The sequence below is a fragment of the Myotis myotis genome, unplaced genomic scaffold (assembly GCF_014108235.1).
Source record: "Myotis myotis isolate mMyoMyo1 unplaced genomic scaffold, mMyoMyo1.p scaffold_m19_p_1, whole genome shotgun sequence".
Lineage (NCBI taxonomy): Eukaryota > Metazoa > Chordata > Mammalia > Chiroptera > Vespertilionidae > Myotis > Myotis myotis.
In genome coordinates this window covers 110,973,938-110,996,563 of record NW_023416313.1, presented here as the reverse complement: position 1 = coordinate 110,996,563, position 22,626 = coordinate 110,973,938, and the positions used below count along the sequence as shown (strand labels likewise).

The 22,626-nt window shown below is 39.0% G+C and overlaps 1 protein-coding gene across 7 annotated transcripts in view; it reads left to right on the top strand.

Moving 5' to 3' along the window:
• Positions 1 to 22,626, top strand: part of POLE2 (DNA polymerase epsilon 2, accessory subunit) — a 34,873-nt gene that overhangs the window by 4,655 nt on the left and 7,592 nt on the right. For 3 of the 7 annotated variants that reach the window (XM_036347134.1, XM_036347122.1, XM_036347140.1), the window contains exons 2-15: positions 1,598 to 1,698; positions 5,122 to 5,197; positions 6,929 to 7,006; positions 7,096 to 7,189; positions 11,136 to 11,210; positions 13,019 to 13,102; positions 14,163 to 14,219; positions 14,675 to 14,723; positions 15,337 to 15,409; positions 18,528 to 18,700; positions 19,214 to 19,303; positions 19,469 to 19,523; positions 20,814 to 20,873; positions 20,960 to 21,037. In XM_036347134.1, coding sequence (XP_036203027.1) covers positions 1,598 to 1,698; positions 5,122 to 5,197; positions 6,929 to 7,006; positions 7,096 to 7,189; positions 11,136 to 11,210; positions 13,019 to 13,102; positions 14,163 to 14,219; positions 14,675 to 14,723; positions 15,337 to 15,409; positions 18,528 to 18,700; positions 19,214 to 19,303; positions 19,469 to 19,523; positions 20,814 to 20,873; positions 20,960 to 21,037 — 1,143 coding nt within the window. Of the gene's footprint in view, positions 1 to 1,597; positions 1,699 to 5,121; positions 5,198 to 5,499; positions 5,564 to 6,928; positions 7,007 to 7,095; positions 7,190 to 11,135; positions 11,211 to 13,018; positions 13,103 to 14,162; positions 14,220 to 14,674; positions 14,724 to 15,336; positions 15,410 to 18,527; positions 18,701 to 19,213; positions 19,304 to 19,468; positions 19,524 to 20,813; positions 20,874 to 20,959; positions 21,038 to 22,626 lie in introns of those variants that run through there. The other 4 variants (XM_036347150.1, XM_036347129.1, XM_036347146.1 and 1 more) reach the window with 4 other exon arrangements.

Genomic DNA, 22,626 nt, shown 5'->3' with positions numbered 1-22,626 from the left:
TATTATTTTTTTTTATCCTCACCTGAGGATATGCTTCCATTGATTTTTAGAGAATGTGGAAGAGAAAGGGAAAGACACAGGGAAACATCAAAGTGAGAGGGACACTTTGATTGGTTGCCTCCTGCATGAGCCCTGACCTGGGCCCCAACCAGGGAGAAGCCTGCAACCTAGGTACATGCCCTTGGTCAGAATTGACCCCAGACCCTGCCATCGGCAGGCCAAGGCATTATCCACTGAGCCAAACAGGCTAGGGCAGGATATGACATTTCTTACCCCTCCAGCAGCGGACCTTTGTTTTTTTTGCCAGGAGTGTGGTGAAAAACCCTAGATCATTTTTTTGGATTCTTATTACCCAAGTTACTAAGAATATTACCAGTGGCATCCAGGGAGCTTAGCCAATGAGCAGTCAGAAAAGGTGTTTCCTCTGTAGTTCACACCAATCGCTGGCTTGGCCCCCCCCCCCCCGGCCCAGGCCTGACGCCTCTGGCCCAGGCTTCAGGCCTGAGCAGGGGACCTCCATCTCCCCCAATCACCTGGCTTTTGGGTGGCTTCTGGGGCTTCTGGGGCTGGTCCGGATCAGATCCGATCACTGGTGGCAGGCAGGCAGCTTCTGGGGTTGCACACGGGGGCCTGGATGGCGGCTCTCGTGCTGGCAGCTACGCTGTCCTGCCCTGCCTGCAGTATGCAAATCAGCCGCCATCTTTGTTGGCGGTCAATTTGCATATTGTGCTGATTAGCCAATGAGAGGCATAGCGAAGGTATGGCCAATTACCATGTTTGTCTATTATTAGATAGGATTTTTAGAGAGAGAGGAAGGGAGAAGGATAGAGAGATAGAAACATCAATGAGAGAGGAACATCATCAATTGGCTGCCTCCTGCACACCCCCTACTGGGGATCAAGCCTGCGACCCAGGCTTATGCCCTGACCAGGAATCAAACTGCAACCTCTTGGTTTGTGGGTCAACGTTTAACTGCTGAGCAACACTGGCTGGGCTAGGAAGGCTTCTTAAAAGGAGGATGTGCCCTAACTGGTTTGGCTCAGTGGATAGAGCGTCGGCCTGCGGACTGAAGGGTCCCAGGTTCGATTCTGGTCAAGGGCATGTACCTGGGTTGCGGGAACATCCCCAGTAGGGGGCGTGCAAGAGGCACCTGAATCGATGTTTCTCTCTCATCGATGTTTCTAACTCTCTATTTCTCTTCCTCTCCCTTCCTCTCTGTAAAAAAATCAATAAAATATATTTTTTAAAAGGAGGATGTGATTTGGGACTTTAAGAACAGTTAGGCTGGGACTCTTTCCCCCTCCTCACGTGGGAGTCTGTGCTGTGAAATTCTTTCCCCTCCCCACATGGGAGTCTGTACTTGTTCTTCAATAAATTTCCACCTTTGCTATAAAAAAAAAAAAAAAAGAACGGTTGTGTTGACAGGGGATAGAAGGAATAATTTGTTTAGAAAGTGCAGGAAAGGTGGGTACTCCTGCAGAGAGTGTGTGGATCTTAATTTCAATGCCATTTTGATGAGCGTTTGCTATTTTGTCATAAAACTTTTAGCCTTAATTACCAATGACCTGCCTCATCTTTTCTTAACATCTCTTATCAGTGAAGCTATTAAGTACCTCACAGAAGCTCTTCAGTCTATCAGTGAAGTAGAGCTTGAAGATGCACTGGAAAAGATCATTGATGCAGTTGAAAAGCAACCCTGTAAGTAACATTCTGATAGCTCTTAAATTGTTAGTATACTTCTACATCTTTAACAGACTTGGAGATTTGAGTAGAAGTTGAGGATTCAGTATGAAGTGCTACCCCTGGTAGCACTTCTTCCCAAGGGGTAACTTCTAGTTCCTTTGGAACCTCAATACATTCCCCAGAGATTCTTTTACAGTTCTTCCCCCTCATAGAGCTGTCGCCTCCATATTTCTGCACTTAACTTCTGATTTTGATCTGATCCTTTAGGGTCACTTTTGTCTTGCTGCAGGCCTATAACTTTGTCTTACTTAAGTACCCCTAACTGTTGGGGGTGGAGGAAAAAAGTGAGCCTGGCTAACTCCCTCTTGCTTCAGCCTTTCTTCAGGGATCTTTTTGTTAAGTACTTAACTTTTTGCCACAAGTATAGGCCTACAAAGGGGAAGTGCTCTTCTAAAAAAAAAAAGTTCTCTGTTTCTGGAGCACTGAAGGAGAGAAGAGTATCTAACTTGCTCTCATATGGTGGGTAGATGTCAGTTTCTTAATTAAAAAGGAAGAAACATGTTCTATGCTATAGGAGAAATTACTGTATATCTCATTTTCACTTCTGAAGGTAGATTTAAAAAAAAATCTTATTTTATTTTTTCCATCCCTTCTATGCCCTCTTCAACCCTCTCCCCTCTTTCCCTATCCTCCCCCCCCCCCCCCCAATCACTACACTGTTGTCCATGTCCATGAGTTCTCCCTTTTTTTTTCCTTTTTTGGTCAATCCCTCTAACCCCACAGCACCTGACCACTACCACCACCAGAGCTGTCTCTTGCTCTCTATCTATAAGTCAATCTCCATTTTGCTTGATAGTTCACTTTGTTCATTAAATTCCACATATGATGAAATTATATGGTACTTGTCTTTCTCTGACTGGTGTATTTCACTTAGCATAATGTATTCCAGGTCCATCCATACTTTTGCAAAGGGTAACTTTTTTCCCCTTTTTATAGCAGAGTAGTATTCCATTGTGTAAATGTACCACAGCTTTTTTATCCATTCATCTACTTATGGACTCTTGGGCTGCTTCCAAATCTTGGCTATCCTATATAATAAAAGAGAAACATATAAATTGACTGTCCCTCTGCTACACTCACCAGCCAATCAGGAGTGAGTATGCAAATTAACCCGCCAAAGATGGCGGGTTAATTTGCATACACAGGCGCTGGGCGGAGAGCAGAGCGCGAGAGCCAGAAGCTTGGGGGGACATGGCTCCCTCGGTCACTCCCCCAAGCCACCAGGCAGAGAACAGAGTGGGAGAGCCGGCAGAGAGTGAAGCGGCGTGGGGAACTTGGCTCCTCAAGCCGCTAGATGGAGAGCAGAGAGGGAGAGCTGGCGCTTGGAGGACTTGGCAGAGTGGGAGGCTGTGGGACGGAGACAGAGCAGGAAGGGAAAACCAAGAGCGCAGGGAGCACCAGGAATTCTGGGAATAGTAGTCTGGTGGCAGCCCCAGGACCTGAAGTGGAAGCCCAGAGCGCGCAGAGCATTAGGAATGCTGGGAATCATAGTTCTGGTGGCAGATGGATCTAGACACTAGAGCAAAGTGAGCCTGGAGCACTGTTGCAGTTGGGGATGGAGGGAAAGCAAAGGTGAGAGACATAAGTAAAATCAGAATGTCTAGGAAAAATTAAAGGGAAGATATCCTAAAACTTCCAGGAAATCTCCACCAATGAAGCAAAGAAAAAAAAATGCCTCTATTATTCTGTGAGCAACAAACCAAACTGGGTTGGGGGTTTCAAACAATTCGCTCATATGATTCCAAATACAGACAGAAACTCCCGGATTGGAGAGGGCTCCCCTGAGGGCTCCCAGATTGCAGAGAGTGCAGGTCAGGCTGAGGAACCCACCCCCAGTGCATGAATCTTTGTGCACCAGGCCCCTAGTTGTAAATAACACTGCAATTCCCAGAAGTAGAATCACTGGGTTATAAGGCAGTTCCTTTTTTTTTTTTCTTCAGGTAACTCCATACTGCTTTCCACAGTGCGTGTACCAATCTGCATTCCCACCAACAGTGCACAAGGGTTCACTTTTCTCCACACCCTTGCCAACACTTGTTTGTTGACTTATTGATGACTAGAGGCCTGATGCACGAAATTCGTGCAAGAGTAGGCCTTCCTTCTCCCAGCTGCCGGCACTGGCTTCCCTCTGGCACCTGGGACTGGGCTTCCCTCTGGCCACCAGCAGGCACCCGGGACCCAGGCTTCCCTCATAGGCCCGGCTTCATCCAGAAGGTTGTCCAGAAGGACGTTCGGAAGGACATCTGGTCTAATTAGCATATTACGCTTTTATTATTATAGATAGCATTTCTGACAGTTGTGAGGTGGTATTTCATTGTGGTTTTAATTTGCATTTCTCTGATGATTAGTGACTTTGAGCATCTTTTCATGTCTATTGGTCACCTGTATGTCCTCTTTTGAGAAATGTCTATTCAGGTCTTTTGCCCATTGTAATTGAAATATGTGTGTGTGTGTGTGTGTGTGTGTTTGGTGTTGAGTTTTATAAGTTCTTTATACATTTTGGATATTAACCCCTTATCAGATGTATCATTGGAGAATATGTCCTCCCATACATTGGGTTGTTTTTTCATTTTGTTGATGGTTTCCTTTGCTGTGCAAAAACTCTTTAGTTTGATGTAGTCTATTTGTTTATTTTCTTGTTTATTTTTTCTTTTGTTTCCACTGCCCAAGGAGATATATCAGAAAAAATATTGCTATGAGAAATGTTTGAGATTTTACTGTAAAGGCAGAATTTTAAATATAATTTTGCTTTTAAAAATTTTTTACAGTTTGAAAATTCAGAAAATGGTTATATTTTAAAAATTTGTATTTGTAAAATTAAGATGGCACATGGTATTTTGCCTGAGAACATACCAAAGTGGTTAAGGACACCCATTGTAGAATCAGGCTTCGGTTTGTGATGCTGTTCTATTATACTGTTGGGCAGGTTGTTCAACCTCTCAAAGTTGCACTTTCCTCATCTGTAAGATATGGGCATATGGACATTAATCTCATAGAATATCTCTCTAATAGGAGAATGCTTATATTGTACTGAGCATAGTGCCAAACACACATCTTAATAAGTGGTAGCTATTATTGTTATTATCATGGCTACTAAAATATAGCACTTGTGATAAAAAGTTATACTAATATAAAGTTATTAAACCTAGGAGCTTACAATATTACTAAACAATATTTACAACAGTAAGACACAGTTAAGGTATTTAAATTATGGCTTTTGTTAATGTTCTGACCTAATACTTTTTTTCCTCCTAAAAACTGTGTAATGAGAACCTCTGCATTAGTGTCTGCAGATTATTTCTAGGAAAAAAGCTATCTGTGGGAAGAACTAATTTTTAAGCCTGTTTTTAAAACTTGACTTTGAAATTCTTTTTTCAGTGTCATCCAACATGATTGAACGATCTGTAGTGGAGGCAGCAGTCCAGGAATGCAGTCAGTCGGTAGATGAAACTATGTATGTGGAAAAAATGAACTTTTCCCCCATGTTGGAGGTGCTTTCTAAAAATTATTTTCTTGGGGAAATTAATTAGTGGTCAACAATTCTGTAGTGGTTATTTCCTAGTGTTTCCTTTAAAGTGATAGCCTACATTAAAACCTCATTATCAAATAACTCATCTTTTCTGTTTTTTCCTAGGATTTGAGGTAATTGTGTTGTTTCTATCATGACCACTTTTACCTCTTATCCAATGTTATATTCTGTAGGTTATGAATGAATTGAATTTAATATTCAAAAGTATAACTGACTTTTGCTCTCAGGAAAGTACTGAACCTAGAGAAGTTCAAAGACTTAACATGGGTCACATGGTGGATGGCAAATGAGGTAGAAACTCAGTTTTATGACTTTCCCCATCTCATGCTACTAGAGCTTAGGAATTTGCATGGCAGTCATTTTCCTGGGCTTTATTTCCCTGAGTGGCCCTCTTTCTTTCCTCCTTTTGAAAGTGATACTTCTTTGCAAATTCACAAAGTTTAACTGAGAGAAAAACATCTGGGTTTTAACTTTAACAATTTTTTTCTATTCGGGGCAATGAGATCATTGAAAGGACTCATTACTGTTATTTTGGTCAGTCGTTTTAGTTTCCTATCAGAACAAAGAGCTGCTAAAACAATAGAGAAATCGTGGAATTTTAACTTTATCCTTGGAAATTCATTATTTAAGGTACTAGAGTACAGTGATGAGCTCTTAAAGCCATCAATTAAAATTTTAAACGATCGTTTAGAAGTGTAAGGATGATAATCATAAAATAGGCATTAAAGTTACCAGTTATTTCTGTCTAGCTGTTTATATGCTCTAGTCAGCCAATGTAGAGGTCCAGTGGGGACTGAATGGTAAATAATCTTTGTAACTTCAATTGTCAGAAAGTCATAGTATAGCATGAGAGAGGCTCTCATTTCTCTAGATAGAGAAATGCCATAATGAGTTCAATAACTTGTCAAGATTGATCCACTAGAACATAGTGGAGCTGTGCTTGCATTCTAGGTTTTCCTCAAGTCCAGGATTCTCTGCTGCTCTATACTTAGTGCCACTACAGTAGCATGAACATTTTTTTTCTGTTTTCAATTTTGGAGATAAACAGCTATCATTTTAGGGAAGATTTTTTTTGTTGTTGGAATATTTATGCAATAGTGCTGTGACTTTTTTTTAAACCTCTTTCAAACATGTTTATGTTATTAACATAATATAAGTACCTGAAAGTAAAATTATTTTGTTCATTTTCCTTCTCTAACTGTAAGTCTCAAAGATGTGGCCAGAATTTGGGGGAGTTCTTTTTCTATTTTACATCTTTTTCTGGAATACTTTTGCATAATTTGGAATAAAAAATTATTGAAAATTAATCATATCCTTTAATAACATTGTAGCTCATAAAAGTAGTTCATATGGGAAAATTTTTTCAGATGTGACTATTTTATACATAAATGTTCTTTTTCAACATGTGACAGTCTTAATTAGAAGTTAATTAAATTTTTTTCTTTGCTTGAGAATATTGGCAGTGCTTTCTTGTGTTTAGAGAGGAAAACGTACAAGCTAACCTTTGACTCTGTATTTTTTGACAGTATAAGATATTGTGTATATGACCTGTAAAAAGTATATATGTATGTAAGATTATTATGCAAGTTTTCATGTCCATCTAAAATACTTACGTTTTAGTAAATCAGGTCTATGTTTTTGTGGGATGTTTTTTAGAGAACATATTTTCAATATCATAGGAGCATTTGATATTCCACGCTTTGTGTACAATTCAGAAAGAAAAAAATTTCTTCCGTAAGTATTCCATCCATTGACTTTAAACAATTTCCAAATGTACATTATTTTCAGAAGTCATGAGTAGGAATTCCTTTTTTTTTTTATAGTCTATTAATGACCAACCACCCTAAACCAAATTTATTTGGAACAGCAAGAGATAAAGCAGAGCTGTTTCGTGAACGCTACACCATTTTACACCAGGTAAGTTGGTGGGGAAAGACATTGTTTCAGCTTAGGTAAGACTTGAGGATAATAAAAAGATGGAATTTTGTAGTCTAAAGTTTGTCATTCATTACATTTATTGGTCTCCCTATGTTTGAGACCTTGTAAGAGACACAGAAATAAAAAAGATACTTTCCCCTTAGCAATCATGATGATGATAAAAATAGTAGCTAACATTTACTACATGTGTTGTTGTTTAATTGATTTCAGAGAGGAAAGGAGATGGGGAGAGAGATAGAAACATCAATGAGAGAAAAATCATTGATCGCTGCCTCCTGCACCTCCCCCTACTGGGGATCGAGCCTGCAACCCAGACATGTGCCCTTGACCAGAATCAAACCCGGGACCTTTCAGTCCACAGTCCGATGCTCTATCTGCTTAACCAAACCAGCTAGGGCTATTATATGTTTTTGATATGCTAGGCACTGTTTATCACTTTATAGACATTATTTACCTTATTTAATCATCATAATATCAATGTATAAATGCTATTATTCCCATTTTACAAATGAGGAAACTGAGATCTAGAGAAGTTTAGAAACTTGCCCAAATATGACATCTAGGAAGTAGAGACAAGGTTTTAATCCAGTTAGTCTAACTCTGGAGCCCAACCTTTGCCTGATATAGTCTAGTATATCAGCTTCAAGCAGCTTGTAGTCTATGAAGTTAAAGACATTTGCACAAATAAAATATAAAGTACAATTTTATACTTGCTATAAAGAGATACAAATAAAATGCATTCAATGGAAAAACCAGGGAAGGCTTCAAGGAAACTATGGCACTTGACATGGACATTGATTGTTTTGCTCTTGTGGCATTGGGGGAAAGGTAGTAGTGGTAACAGTGTGAACAGAGGCACAGCAAAAGGAAAAAATGGACTCTGTCCACTTTGTGTGGGGAGGAAGGCTCATGAAGAGGAGCATTATGGGATAACTTTGGAAAGGTACTTGGGAGCCAAATTGTGGGAGTGCCTTGGATGGCACTCGGGAGTTAGGACTCTGTTCTTTTGGTACAAGGAGCCTTGGAATACGAGAGAGAGAGAGAGAGAGAGAGAGAGAGAGAGAGAGAGAGAGAGACACTCTGACTCAATCTCAGCTTCCTTTACCAGCAGAGGGTGAGTTAGAGGGTGAGAGGAGACTCACAAGAGCTTGTGGGATTAGTCCTGGCATAAAAGATAGCCAGGATGAAGGAAATGGTGAGTGGAGTAGACAGAGGGGACAGCACTGGGGCAGTGAAAGCCATAGTTCATGATGACTGGTTGGATGTGAAGAAGGAAGGGAGTGAAGATTCAAAGATGGTTAAGGGTTTGAATCTGAGAGAGTAGGATGGTAGAATAATGGTAATATGTTAACAAATAGGAACAAGATAATGTTTGAAGAAGATGATGACATGTTCTGTTTTAAACATTTGAGTTAAGGTTATAGTAGGGTATCAGGTAAAAGTTATGTCTGAACTAAAGAAAGCATCTGGGTGGAGAGAGATAAAGGGTGCATCTGCTTGTAGTAATAGATGGACTATTTAGGTGTGAGATCCTGATAGGAAGAGGCAATAGAAAAGGAAAGAGGGTAGAATTTGGGGGCCATGCTAGGATGGTGTTATAAGGCAGAAGCACAAGGTTTTAAGGAGGAGAGAAATGGCAGCAGGCATAAGCAGTGAAAAATTGAAGAGAATGAGCACTGAAGATGTCTGTTCTCTCCTGCTTCCATCACCCACATAATGTTCCAGGTTGATCTTGAGATGGAACTCTGATCATATCATGACTTTGAACAGAATTCTTTCCAGGAAATCTACTGCCTATTGAATTAAATACAAATTATACTTAACTAGAGGCTTGGTGCAGGAAATTCGTGCATGGGGGGGGTGTATGTCCCTCAGCCCAGCCTGCACCCTCTGCAATCTGGAACTCCCCAACGGCCCTCCCCTGCCGGCCTGGTCGCCCCCAACAGTCCTCCCCTGCTGGCCATCTTGTGTGTTGGAGTGATGGTCAGTTTGCATATTACCTCTTTATTAGATAGGATACTTGAGATCTGTCACATGTTTTTGACCTAATCTCTACTTATCCTCTAATCATACTGTCCTAGAGCCAAAACTGAAGTTTGGAATTATTGTTTGTTTCTTCCTCTGTTCTGTGACTTTGCTTAGACTGTTCACTCCCTAGACAACTCTTCCTTCTTATCTCTGGTTGAAACCCTCCTACTTTGGGAAGGCTCTTCTCAAATTCCTCTTTTTTCCTGAGGCCCTTCTTGATCTCCAGTTTGTTGCAGTGGTTTAAATCTCTGTTTTAATCCTACCAGACCTGAGGCCCTAAACCTAAGTGTCCCCTATACCTGGGCTCCTGAGCATTAAAGAGAAAAAACCAACATGATATAGAAAAATGTTAGTTACATGCAAACAAGTGGTTAGAATAAGATGGAACTTGGAGACATTGTAGAAAATAGGTCTACCTTTCATCTACCTTTCATCTAGCACCAATATTCCACCTTTGTGTGGAAATTACCAAAAAATTGGTACAGCGGTCTGGTAGGGTTAAACCATTGGCTACTCAGTGTTTCCCTTCCATCACTTACTAGAGTTGGCCCCACCTTGCATTTGGGGTGCTTATCCCTGTCATCAAACTGTAGGCTCCTTGCTTGTTTTCTCTACCCCATCTGGCACAGTGCTTTTCACAGGGAAGATGCTTAGTAAATACGACGTTTCTCTTTTTTAAAAAAATTGTGTCTTAAAGCCTACTATATTCTTTTGGATGTGTCACTAACCCTTTGAGAATTTTTGTCCTCATCTATGAAATTAAAGCCTTACATTTTATTTTAGTCCATTCACATTTTCATCACAGTTGCCTTCCTGAAAGCCAACCTGATTTCATCATTATTCTACTTCAAAATCTTTGTTTTCCATTTTCTATAAGATAAGCTTTTTGGTTTGGCATACAAAGTCTGTATTGTCAGGACTCTTTTATTGGAGGCTACAGAAATGCCAATTGACTAAAACAGAAAGAGGAATTTATTGGCTTGTATTATGGAGAAGTCTAGGGCTCCACCTGTATCAAGCATGACTGGATCCAGGTGCTCATACAATATCATGAGACATCTACCTCTATCCACCTCCCCGCAATTTTTAAATTTGATTTTACTTTCTAACAAGTTCTACCTATAAGGTGACAGAGATGGCTACTAGTAACCTTAGCAATAATCTCTTTTTGGCCCAGCTTGAGGTCCTTGCTTAATCCTGAGACAATCAATGGTCAAAGAGATGGAGTACTTTGATTCATTAGGCCTTGGTGGCCTGTCTATAGAAAGGGGAAGGGGCACCAACTCTACCTAAACTACATGGACCGACACTGGGGGAAGGAGGGTTTTCCAAACAGAGGCTCCAACTAATCTCTTGCCTTGTCTGACATTCTGCCTCACGCATCTCAGGCTCTAACTGTACTAAACTTTGCAACAGTTCCTAAACACTCCTTTACTCTCATAACTCGTTCTTGTGACACACCCCTTCTTTTGCCTGGAGTGTCTTGTCTCAGCCTCCCTTTGATTCTTACTAGCAAAATCTTTTTTTTTTTTTTTTTTTTTTTTTGTCATTTAGGCTCTTGTTAAATGGCCCCTCTGCCAAGGGTCCTTTTTTGTGTTGTGACCTGTTGGCGGTACTTCTCTCTCACTAGCCCCATGCTCTGAGGATGACAACTTGGTTTGTTGTCTTCACATCCCTAGGCCAGAGTGTGCTGCTGCCAGGTATACAATAGACCTTTAAATTTTTTAAAAATAATTTTATTTCTAGGTTTCTATATTAAGTTATGTGGGTTTTCAAATTTGTTGAAAATAGATAACAAACATTAACTTAAGGACAGTGTTTTGTCAGAGCACTATTTTAATGAGTCTTCATTTTAAATGTATGCCTCAGTAATTCACGTGAATCTTCTTTTTTATAGAGAACCCACAGACATGAATTATTTACTCCTCCAGTGATAGGTTCTCACCCTGATGAAAGCGGAAGCAAATTCCAGGTTAGAACATTATTCTAGTTATTTAGGGGGTGTAAGTATACAAATTTAATATTTACTGCTTATTATAATTTACTGAAATTTTAATGAAAATTAACCACTAGTAACTGTTTGACTAGCTAACTGACCTGTGCATGCCCACTGTTGATAAAGTCCTTGAGTCCTGCAAATCTCTATTAAAAGCATTGACTTCCTTCTTTGAAGCAGGCCCTGGGATTGTGTAGCCCCCAGAGTGTCTCTGGCACCAAGACGGACCCCTAGTCCTCCCAGTCCATTTGCTGTACACTACACTGGCTCTGTCCAACTCAGCATTTCCCTTTGCCTTCACTCATACTCCAAAATACTGGTCCTTGCCCAGCCCAGCCCTCTAGTGATCACCACACTTGTTCAACTAAAATATACTATATTAGTTGGAATGAAAACTTTATATGGCACTAAAGAACAACATCTACAGAATGAAGGAGACGTCACAGACAGGCCACAGGGCTGTTGGGATCCGAGGAGCAGAGGTAAAAGGGAGAGTTTCCTTCATGTGTGCTCCTTCCACTTTTATACCTTGGAAAGCGATTACCAACCAGCACTCTCGCTTTGTTCCAGCAGCACAGTCACTGTCAGCCTGTCGGTGGCTCTCTTTCTCTCTCCAGCACGCAGAACCCTGCAGTGGGGATGATTCCTTAGCTACTTGTGTCTGGGCCCTACCATTTCTGCAAGGTTCCAAATAGGTTCTGAAGAGGCCTGGCCTCTTTTAAGATTCCTCAAATTCTCTGCCAAGTTAGATGAGAAACCATGATGATGAGTAGTCTCATAGATACTAAAACCATAATACTAGAGAATGCTCAAATTAATGCTTGATGGCAGCACCGTAGGACAAGACATTTATAGTATTTGATAGTTTCTGCTTTTAACTTTTATTAAGAGAAAAATATATAGTATGTTTTTGGAAATTTATATTATGTATATTTCTCAAATATAAATATATATGAGAATAAATATATTTATATTGTATAAATATACATATATATTTATGGTCTCCTATGGCAACTTTGATACCCACAGTCTGGAAGCAATATTTCTCCTCTCCACCTAAATAATTAATTTAAGGCTTAGCTAAGTAATTTATTTTTCTTTTCAGTCTTTCCAAGCTATTTAATTTTGTATCCTTGGTGGTAAGTTCCCTATTTGAACTACCACTTATAATACCTATTTGGTGGTCTCCCTTTAGAGACTGCAAAATGGTGTCCTCAGGAATCCTTGCAGCTTTGTATCCCTGTGTTGGTTATTTGCTTGATCAATTGATTGAGTGATTGATTTATTTTATGTGAATTGCAATGTTTTTCCCAGTTTTTAAAATTTATTTTTATTTTCTTAACTGTCTTTTTGAAGAACCTAAGTCCTTAATTTTGTTGAAGTCCAACTAACAATTTTTTTTTATTGGATATTTTTGGTGTTGTGTCTAAGAAATTTTTACCTAATCCAGTTTTTAGGTTACAGGTCTGATACACTTTTATTTATTTTATATATATTTCTTTAGATTTATCTCTAAGTATTTCAATTTTTTAAAACTATTTTAAATGTACATTATACTCCTGTGTTGCTTTAGGTTCATGTTTTTTTAAGAACTCCAATTGTTGTTCCACTTATTAATGCCTTCATTGGTTGATTCCTGTATGTGCCCTAACTGGGGATTGAGCCCACAACCTTGACATATCAAGATGATACTCTAACCAACTAAGCTACACAGCCAGGGCAAAGATTAGTTTCTTAAAAGAATATATTTTCAATCTTTAAGAATTTATTTTGTTTTATTTTAGCTTAAAACAATAGAAACCCTATTGGGCAATACAACCAAAATTGGAGATGTAATTGTTCTTGGAATGATAACACAGCTAAAAGAGGTAAGTGAAACTTAATAAGCATCATACTTTTATGTGCACCCTTCAGATTAATGAAATGTCAGTTACATATAGCATCTCTACAGGAGCATAGTCTTTTTAAAGACTTTTTATTGTTTTTAGAGAGGAAGGGAGAGGGAGAGAGAGATAGAAACATTAATAATGAGAGAGAATCATTGATCGGCTGCCTCCTGCACACCCCACACTGGGGATCGAGCCCACAACCTGGGCATGTGCCATGACTGGGAATCGAACCATCACCTTCTGGTTCATGGGTCAACACTCAACCACTGAGCCACACCTGCTGGGCAGGAGCACAGTCTTCATTGATGGTTCATTCCTCAGTTACCAAGTAGCCTTTTCATCTGTATTTGGTTTCCTGGGAGACATCTGGAAGGAGTGTCTTCTATAGGCTACCAGGTTGCATAGTCTGCAGTTAGTCTCCCAGTGACCTCTGGTTGCACTGAGAGTACTGAGTTTCTGAACAAACAAAGCTGCAGACCATATCCTGGTCCCTTGGAGACACTGTTGACTCTCTTACGTGAAGGCACCAGGTGAGGGCCAATGGCAGCCAGCAAGTGTCCTCTTGCCATCTCTTGATCTTCAGTGGTCATTCTTTGAGTATCTAGGAGTCTGAGTGTTAATTAAGTGGTTTATCTGATGTCACCAGATTAGTAAATGGAAAAGCGTAGACTAGGAATTGTTGATTTTTTAAAAATATATTTTTATTGATTTCAGAGAGGAAGGGGGAGGGAGGGAGAGAGAGAAATATCAATGATGAGAGAGAATCATTGATCAGCTGCCTCCTGCACACCCCCTTACTGGGGATCGAGCCCGCAACCCAGGCATGTGCCCTTGACCGAAATCGAACCCGGGACCCTTCAGTCTGCAGGCCGACGCTCTAGCCACTGAGCCAAACCAGCTAAGGCAGGAATTGTTGATTTTTTAAGTATACTATACTCTCTACTATATTCTGTTGTCAAAATTGTCAGTCTTTCAATTATTTTATTATTGTATTCATTTTTATATAATTGTGGACATATGTCTTTTAATTTGTTTTTAGGGAAAATTTTTTCTGGAAGATCCGACGGGCACAGTACAACTGGATCTTAGTAAAGCTATATCCTTCACTTTTATTTTCTTAAACCTATATCCTTCTCTTTTATTTTTTTAAATCTTCAAGTTAGGGAAATTAATTATATATCATTCCCAAATTTAGCTATTTGGTTTCCTGGTGTAACTTTCATATGGTGGTGGTATAGGAATTTACTGTAGAAACACAATCCTAAATCAAGACAAAAAAAACTACTTCCCTCTTATCTGGAGAGTCCAGACAAAACACTGAGGGAGTTTATAACATGCCAAGAATGATTTATACTGTCAATATTACCGGGCTACGTCCTAGAATCAGATATAGGTACATTTCAAACTAAAATTTTTTAAGGTGTGATCTAGCCATAGTTTCAAATGTGAAGTCTTTAATTATTATTTAGAAGTCCTGTCAGGCCCAAAATGTGTGTTGACTATCACGACCTCAAGCATAGAAATAAAATTATTTTCCTCAACTGTGTGTACCAGTTCCATAGTGGTTTATACACAGAGTCATGCTTTGTCTTAGCAGAAGGTAAGTCAGTATTCATCATTCTACAGTAAAACCATTTCTACATTGTTTAAAATACGTTAACATGGTATAATTTGGGAGAATAGCAATTATAAAAGCGTACTTTTAACAACCTAAAATGACTCTCAGTCTGCTAATTGGCACGGGTTTCTTTTTGGGTTGATAAAAGCAGTCTGAAATCAGTGGTGATGGTTATACAACTTGTGAATATACTAAAATTTTTACTTTATATACTTTTAAAGGTGGATTGTATGATATGTGAACTATATCAATAAAGCTGAAAAAAAACAGATTTTACATAGGGTCATAAGATAAAAAGATTTCCTAATCAGGGTACCTTATCTCTCTTTGACACATGCATTCTGAGTAAAATGAAAAGTTTCAATTCTGAATCTATTTCTATTTCATGAGGGTTTTTTGTTTGTTTTAATAGAACTGAGACTGTCTCTGGATCTGAAGTTGTTTTCTAGCTCAGTGGGACTGGCAACTTCTGTAGTTAGTTGACAAGGGATGAGATGACAGCCTAGTATTACTGCTTTGTGTTCTATAGTTTTTCCTTTCAAACAAGAAGGAGAATTGGACAAATGAAAGTGATTTTTGACTTATGTTTTTTCAGGTTGGTTTGAAGATCAAGTGTTTCATGTCAATGCCTTTGGATTTCCACCCACTGAGCCGTCTAGCACTACTAGGTATAAACATGTTTGACTTAAACACTTAGGAATTTTGTAATGCTGACAGTAATGAATGTTAGATAGTATATCATCTCTCGGTTATTACAAGGCCTCAGGCTTTGTGTCAGAACTCAAAAAGCAATGGAAAATTAGAGTTAGAAGACTGGGTAGTATATGTAACTGAAAACTAGTGGATTGACTCCAGATCAGTTGCAAAAACATTTCCATACTTGTCTTTAACTGGAAAAGATTTCCAGTTGAACTGTCTTACCTGTCTGTAGGGTAGATGAGAAGTTCAACTGAGATAAGAGATAGGAAAAACACTTAGGAGAATATAATTGCCATCCTATGTAATAAAATCCCAGCAACCATAACAGCAGAACGACTGCTCAATCAGTCACTATGAGGTGCACTGACCACCTCTTGGTTCCTTTCCCTGGCCGGCAGGCTCCGATTGCCAATGACAAATGGGGACCCGGAGTGGGTGGCGGGGGATGTGGGCAGTGCCAGGCCAAGACCCCCACCCTGCCTATCACGCCACACACAGAGGGCGACCGGCGGCAGTGGGGGTGGGGCCGGTGATCAGCTGACCTCTTGGTCCCTCCCCCAGGGCCTTCAGGCTCCCACCACTGGGTGTGAAATGGGTGGGTGGCTGCAGAGGGCAGGGCCAGCTGCCAGCAGCCTGGGAAGATGGCCCTGATCACAGGCTGGGCCTAGGGACCGTACCCATACACGATTTTGTGCGCCGGGCCTCTAGTGATAATATAAATTTCTTGTGTTTATATTCTATTGAGTGAAAGTTACAAGAGGCAGCTTCTGTAGCTCTTTAATATAAGTGAAAGCACCATAATATTAGAGTTATTCCAAAAGGGCCTTCTCTGAGAGGAGTGAGTTCCTATCATTTGAGCTATTTGAGCAGAAGCTGACTGATGGTATAAAAGTATAGCTGGTGGGCTGTGGGTTGAATGTTGTCTACAGACCTTTCTTTCCCCTTTGAGATGTTAAAACACATTTTGATTTAGTTCCAGTGTTTAAAAATAGGAGATTTCTCATAAAAGTCTAGATTTCTGAGTTCTCTTGAACCATCAGATCTGAGAACATGGTGCCTGAATTCTCACCTAGCAACCCTACTGCAGGTAATATGTGTGCACCCTAGCTCATTCCTAGTCAGCCTCAGCTGGTGGCTACTTCGATATCTGTGTTTCCTCCTTGAAGCCTTGCCAGCATTTGAGTTTGCTACCTCTGGGGGAATTAAAGTTGTATTCTAACTTTAGAATGTATTGTAATGGTAAAGATTTAAAGGAGTGTCCGGATTAAGATTTTAGTTCTACATACCTGTATCAATCCAGGTGCAGAGGCCATGTCTCCTGGCTGGGAGTCCTGGCAGGCAGCCTTTGCAGTGCAGCCCCTCTTCCTTTGAAGTAATTTGGGGATAATGCTGGTCACACTAAGGAGAACACAAGCCCTCATCAAGCCAGCTCTCTTTTAAGTGAATGTTTTTAATGCTAGTTTGTGGCTTTTTACAACCTGGTAGGGTTTCCTTGAAATACATTTCAATCAAAATTGCTGTTTTAGTTTCATACAAGCTTCAAAATTACTACTTGAGAATGAGAAGTATAATTAAGGAAGCTGGCATGACTATTACCATTTGTTTCAATTTAGCAAAGAGATTATCATTGTAATGTCTCAAATAATATTCCATTTAAATTATGCCATTTTTTTCTAAATTGAACTGTTCTCTGTGTTTAGTACACCAAAGACTAGTATGAGTTGTCATAAAGTACATTAAAATGAAATAATCATTTTATTCCTGTTAGGATTATAAATTACTTTTCTCTTTAAACACCTTCCAAATAAAACTCTGGTGGTAGTCAGTGGATTCAGCAACAGATATTTTATTAAATATTTTTTTATGTGCAAATAAGCACAAATAATGGTCCTGTCCCAAAAGGATTTATACTAACCTAATGCCTTCCCACCATTGCACAGTATATCATATAGGTTTGTTATCCTAGAATTTCTAGACTACTTCTTTCTTTTCAAATTTGACAAATTAGGATAATATGTATTGTCAGGCCTTCCTCTTGATCCTGTACTTGCACCTTATATTTCATGAACCATGGACAGATGATGTTAGTAAGTCTTGCCTGAGCTTTAATTTCTGAAGAATCAATTTAATAGGTATTTCTTTCTGTGATGCTCTGGCTTATGCTTGGGTATATATTAAATCGAAGTCAGCATACAATTGTATCAACTTATTGCATTCCTCTGATAACTGCTAGATTATAAATGTAAGGTCATACCTTTGAAAATGCCAAGTATAATTGGTGGCAACAGTAACAGCTACCATGTCTGAGTGCTCACAGTGTACTAAGGGCTAGTTCTAGTATACCTCCAAATTTTCACAATTCTGGAATGTAGGCTAGCCTTTGTAGATATTCTTACCCCTTAGGACAAATTAGAAGTAAAATTGTTTGGTCAAATAGTACTCTTTTTGAGCACTTTGATTAGATATTGTTCAAATTGAGTACCCATTTCTCTTTCAACTACATGGGAAATTATGATTTATTTTAGTATTTGCTTTAGTTTTAAAAGGCACAGATATAGCCTATTATGACTTTTATTTACTGCTTCTGTATTGCTTCTTTTCTCATTTTAGAACATTTAAGTAAACTTGTTTGCTACAAATAATACATTTTCATGGTACTATATACATTGATGGGAGGAAAAACCTCATTAGATAGAAAGAAGTTTAATTTGTAAAATTATAAAAATACCAGAGGCCCAGTGCACAAAATTTAGTGTACTGGGGGGAGTCCCTCAGCCCAGCCTGCGCCCTCTGCAAGAGGGACCCCTCGCTCCTTACTGCCTGCCTGCAGCGGAGGCAGGAGAGGCTCCCACCACCGCCACAGCACTCACCAGCTGTGAGCCCAGCTTCTGGCTGAGCGGAGCTCCCCCTGTGGGAGCACACTGACCACCAGGGGCAGCTCCTGCATTGAGCTTCTGCCCCCTTGGTGGTCAGTGCGCATCATAGCAGCCAGTCCTTTCACCATTCAGTCGATTTGCATATTAGCGTTTTATTATATAGGATCTCCCAGAGATTATTGAAGATAATAATTATGTTATAATTACCTAGGGCATACTATGGAAATATTAATTTTTTTGGAGGGCCTTCTAATACATCTGTAAAGACTTCTGCAAAACTAAAACAACTAGAAGATGAGAATAAAGATGCCATGTTTGTGTTTATATCTGATGTTTGGTTAGACCAAGCAGAGGTGTTGGAAAAACTTCACACCATGTTTTCTGGTAGGTTTCATTTTTTTTATTATTATTATTCTTTTTTGAACTGTTACCAGGGGTCACGTTTTAAAACTAAATTCTTAAAAAACACATTAAGTAGTTTATTTTTTTAAAAAAAACACGTTGAGTCAGCAGTGAGATATTTTAAGTGGGTTCATCTTAAAGGCTCACATTTTTACATTTGAAAAATAACTGTATGTGTGTGTGTATTCATGGTACATAAGAATTAGTCCTAAATATAGTATAAGAGTGAACAAGAGCTTGGATTTGGGGTCTGACATAAATTTCAGCCTAATACCTTGGGCAGATTACTTAATTTCTGTTCAGCTTCTAGAGATGTCAGGAGGATTAATCAACCCATTGAAGGGCCTGGCATAAGTGCTCAATGGACCTACTATTACTATTACTTTTAAATAAGTTATTAAAATATTGTTTTTATTATTAACAACCCATGGCTAAAGGCTTTTAAACCTGATTTCTAGATTAGAAAAATAATGATATTTATTCTCATATTTTTAGGTTATTCACCTGCACCTCCAACCTGCTTTATTCTGTGTGGCAATTTTTCATCTGCACCATATGGAAAAAACCAAGTTCAAGCTTTGAAAGGTATTAAGGGTCTATTGAATAAATGTTTCTATATTTATATAAACTAACAAGAAATTATCTATATTTTAATTTTATTCAAAGGATACAGGGTTCTAACTAATGAAACAATTTGATTCTTATGTGCATTATGTATAAATTAAATTTAATATCCCTTTAAAATTTTAGATTCCCTAAAAACTTTGGCAGACATAATATGCGAATATCCCAGTATTCACCAAAGGTAATGATTTCTACTGCTATATATATATATATGTATATATATATATTTTAAATATATTTTATTGATTTTAGACAGGAAGGGAGAGGAAGATAGAAACATCAATGATGAGAGAGAATCATTGATTGGCTGCCTCCTGCACACCCCCTTCTGGGGATTGAGCCTGCAACCCAGGCATGTGCCTTTGGCCGAAATCGAACCTGGGACCCTTCAGTCCGCATGCTGACGCTCTATCCATTGAGCCAAGCCAACTAGGGCAGCTATATTTTTTATTTAAACAATTTTATTTTTTTAAAAATGAATCTTGCCGAAACCGATTTGGCTCAGTGGATAGAGCGTTGGCCTGCGGACTGAAAGGTCCCAGGTTCGATTCCGGTCAAAGGCATGTACCTGGGTTGCGGGCATATCCCCAGTAGGAGATGTGCAGGAGGCAGCTGATCGATGTTTCTCTCTCATCGATGTTTCTAACTCTCTATCTCTCTCCCTTCCTCTCTGTAAAAAAATCAATAAAATATATTAAAAAAAAATGAATCTTGTTTGATATCAGTGATTATTAAGAACTGAATAGAAGAAAAAGTTGAGGAAATTAATACAGCTAAGAGATAAATTATTCTCACATCATGATAATGTGTGTTACACTATACTAGAGACTTGTAGTTCAAAGTATTAAAAGTGTGAGTGACAATTTCAACCATATTTTGAATTTCTTGGTGATATTACTCTAAGTCAGGGGTGAGGAACTTCTGTCCCAGAAGCCATATCATTTGGTCTGGCCCTGCCAAGGCAACCACAGGTGGGTCTTGAAATTCAATAAATCTAGGAGCTTTTTTCATAGCAACATAATTTTTCAGCTGATAATTTTGTATGGTTCTTGAATGATGTTATAAATATCCAAATGGCCCTTGGTAGAAAAAAGGTCCCCCACCCCTGCCCTAAGTATAGAGCTTCATTCTTTTTTTTTTTTTTTTTTTTTTTTGTTAGAGCTTCATTCTTCAATAGGATAGTCACTGGCCACATGTGTCTCTTTAAATTAAATTATTTAAAGTTAAATAAAATCTAAAATTTAGTTGCACTAGCCACAGGTCACACACTCAGTTATTGGACAGTGCAGCTATGTCATTGCAAAAGGTCTACTGGTAGTGTTGGTCTGGAGACTCAGTAGTTCATTTATTAAAATCCATGTAATTTAAAAATCTCTTAAATTTATTACTTAATTAAAGGCAATAATTTGTTTTTAGAAACTTGGATTGGTTTGCAATTTTTTAAAATGAATTATGTTGAATTTTGCTACAGTAGTCGTTTTGTGTTTGTACCTGGTCCAGAGGATCCTGGATTTGGTTCCATCTTACCAAGGTAAGTTTTATTCAGATTTCGTGACAGTAAAGAAAATTTTATAAAGTTTAAAAATATACACTGTTTCACATAAATTGTTTTTATAGGCCACCACTTGCTGAAAGCATTACTAATGAATTCAGGCAAAGAGTGCCATTTTCGGTTTTTACTACTAATCCTTGCAGGTAAATATTAAAATTTTGTGGGTTTTTTTTTCCTTTCATATAAAAATTCTTATAACGTGTATCTGAAGTGTGACTATTATGAGATAAATATAAAATTTCACTTTATGTTTCTCAAAACTTTGAAAATATTTTAACTATATTTAAATAATTCACTAATAATGAATTTAGAAGTTTGATTAATGGAGTTTTTTAAAAAATATTTTTTTGTTGATTTCAGAGAGGAAGGGGAAGGGAAAGAGAGATAGAAACATCAATGATGAGAGAGAATCATTGATCAGCTGCCTCAAGCCTACATGTCCCTAACTGGGAATCAAATTGTGACCTCCTGGTTCATAGGTCGATACTCAACCACTGAGTCACCTCAGCCTGGCAACTAATGGAGATTTTAAAATAGATATTCTCATTACATACACATCCTTTTAAAAAAGTGACAATGGCCCTGACCGGTTTGGCTCAGTGGATAGAGCGTTGGCCTGCAGACTCAAGGGTCCCAGGTTCGATTCCGGTCAAGGGCATGTACCTCGATTGCAGGCACATCCCCAGTGGGGGGTGTGCAGGAGGCAGCTGATCGATCTCTCTCATCGATGTTTCTAACTCTGTCCCTCTCCCTTCCTCTCTGTAAAAAATCAATAAAATATATTTTAAAAAAAAAAGTGACAATGGAAGAATGAAAAGATTACAAGTTTACTATTTATGCCACTTACTGTGATCATGGGCTCTTCTGAGGGCATACCCTCAGTCCTTGGTTCTCCTCTTTTCTGCCCACAGTCACTCCTGCTGTGACCTTATCCATCCCCATGGCTTTAAATACCTATGTTTTGACAACTCCCACATTTATATATCCAGCTCTAACCTCCCAACTCCAGCCTCACATGTGCGGTTGCCTACTCATCATTTTCCCTTGTATGGCTAGTAACTGCGGACTGAACCTCTGATCTTCCTCCTCCTTATCAGGCCCCAGCCTGTTCTGTAGCCTTCCTCACCAGAGGCCATGGGACCTTTATCCTTTCAGTTGCTCAGGCCCAAAACTTTGGGTTTCTCTCACATGCAGTTTTACAGGTGGTCCTTCAACCTTTTTAAGGAAGGCTTCAAAATATACCCAGTATTGGCTGCCTCTCTACAGCTTCATGCTTGTGACCCTCTGTCATCTGCTAGCCTGGGTTACTGTAATAGCCTTCTGGTTGGTCTCTAGCTTCTACCCCTACCCTTCTGTAGTCTATTCTTAACACTATGTCAGAGGATCCTTAAAAATGTAAGGCCCCTTACTGATCCTAAAAGATGGGACCCCTCATGTCATACAGTAATAGCCAATATCCTTGCAATGGTAGTCAGGCCCTGTATGATATGCCTCTGATTTCCTCTCCTACTTTTCTCCTCATCTATTCTGGTCATTACAGCTTTTTTTTTTTTCTGTTCATCAGATGTGCCAAGCATGCTACATCTTAGAGCATCTGCTATTTTTATTTTATAATACCTGTTCCCTCTACCTGCAATGTTCTTCCTCTATCTGCCTCTCTCACTTCTTCAAGTCTGTGCTCAAATCAAACTGCATTATGAGCCTACCTGTTCTGATCCTCCTCCTTCATACT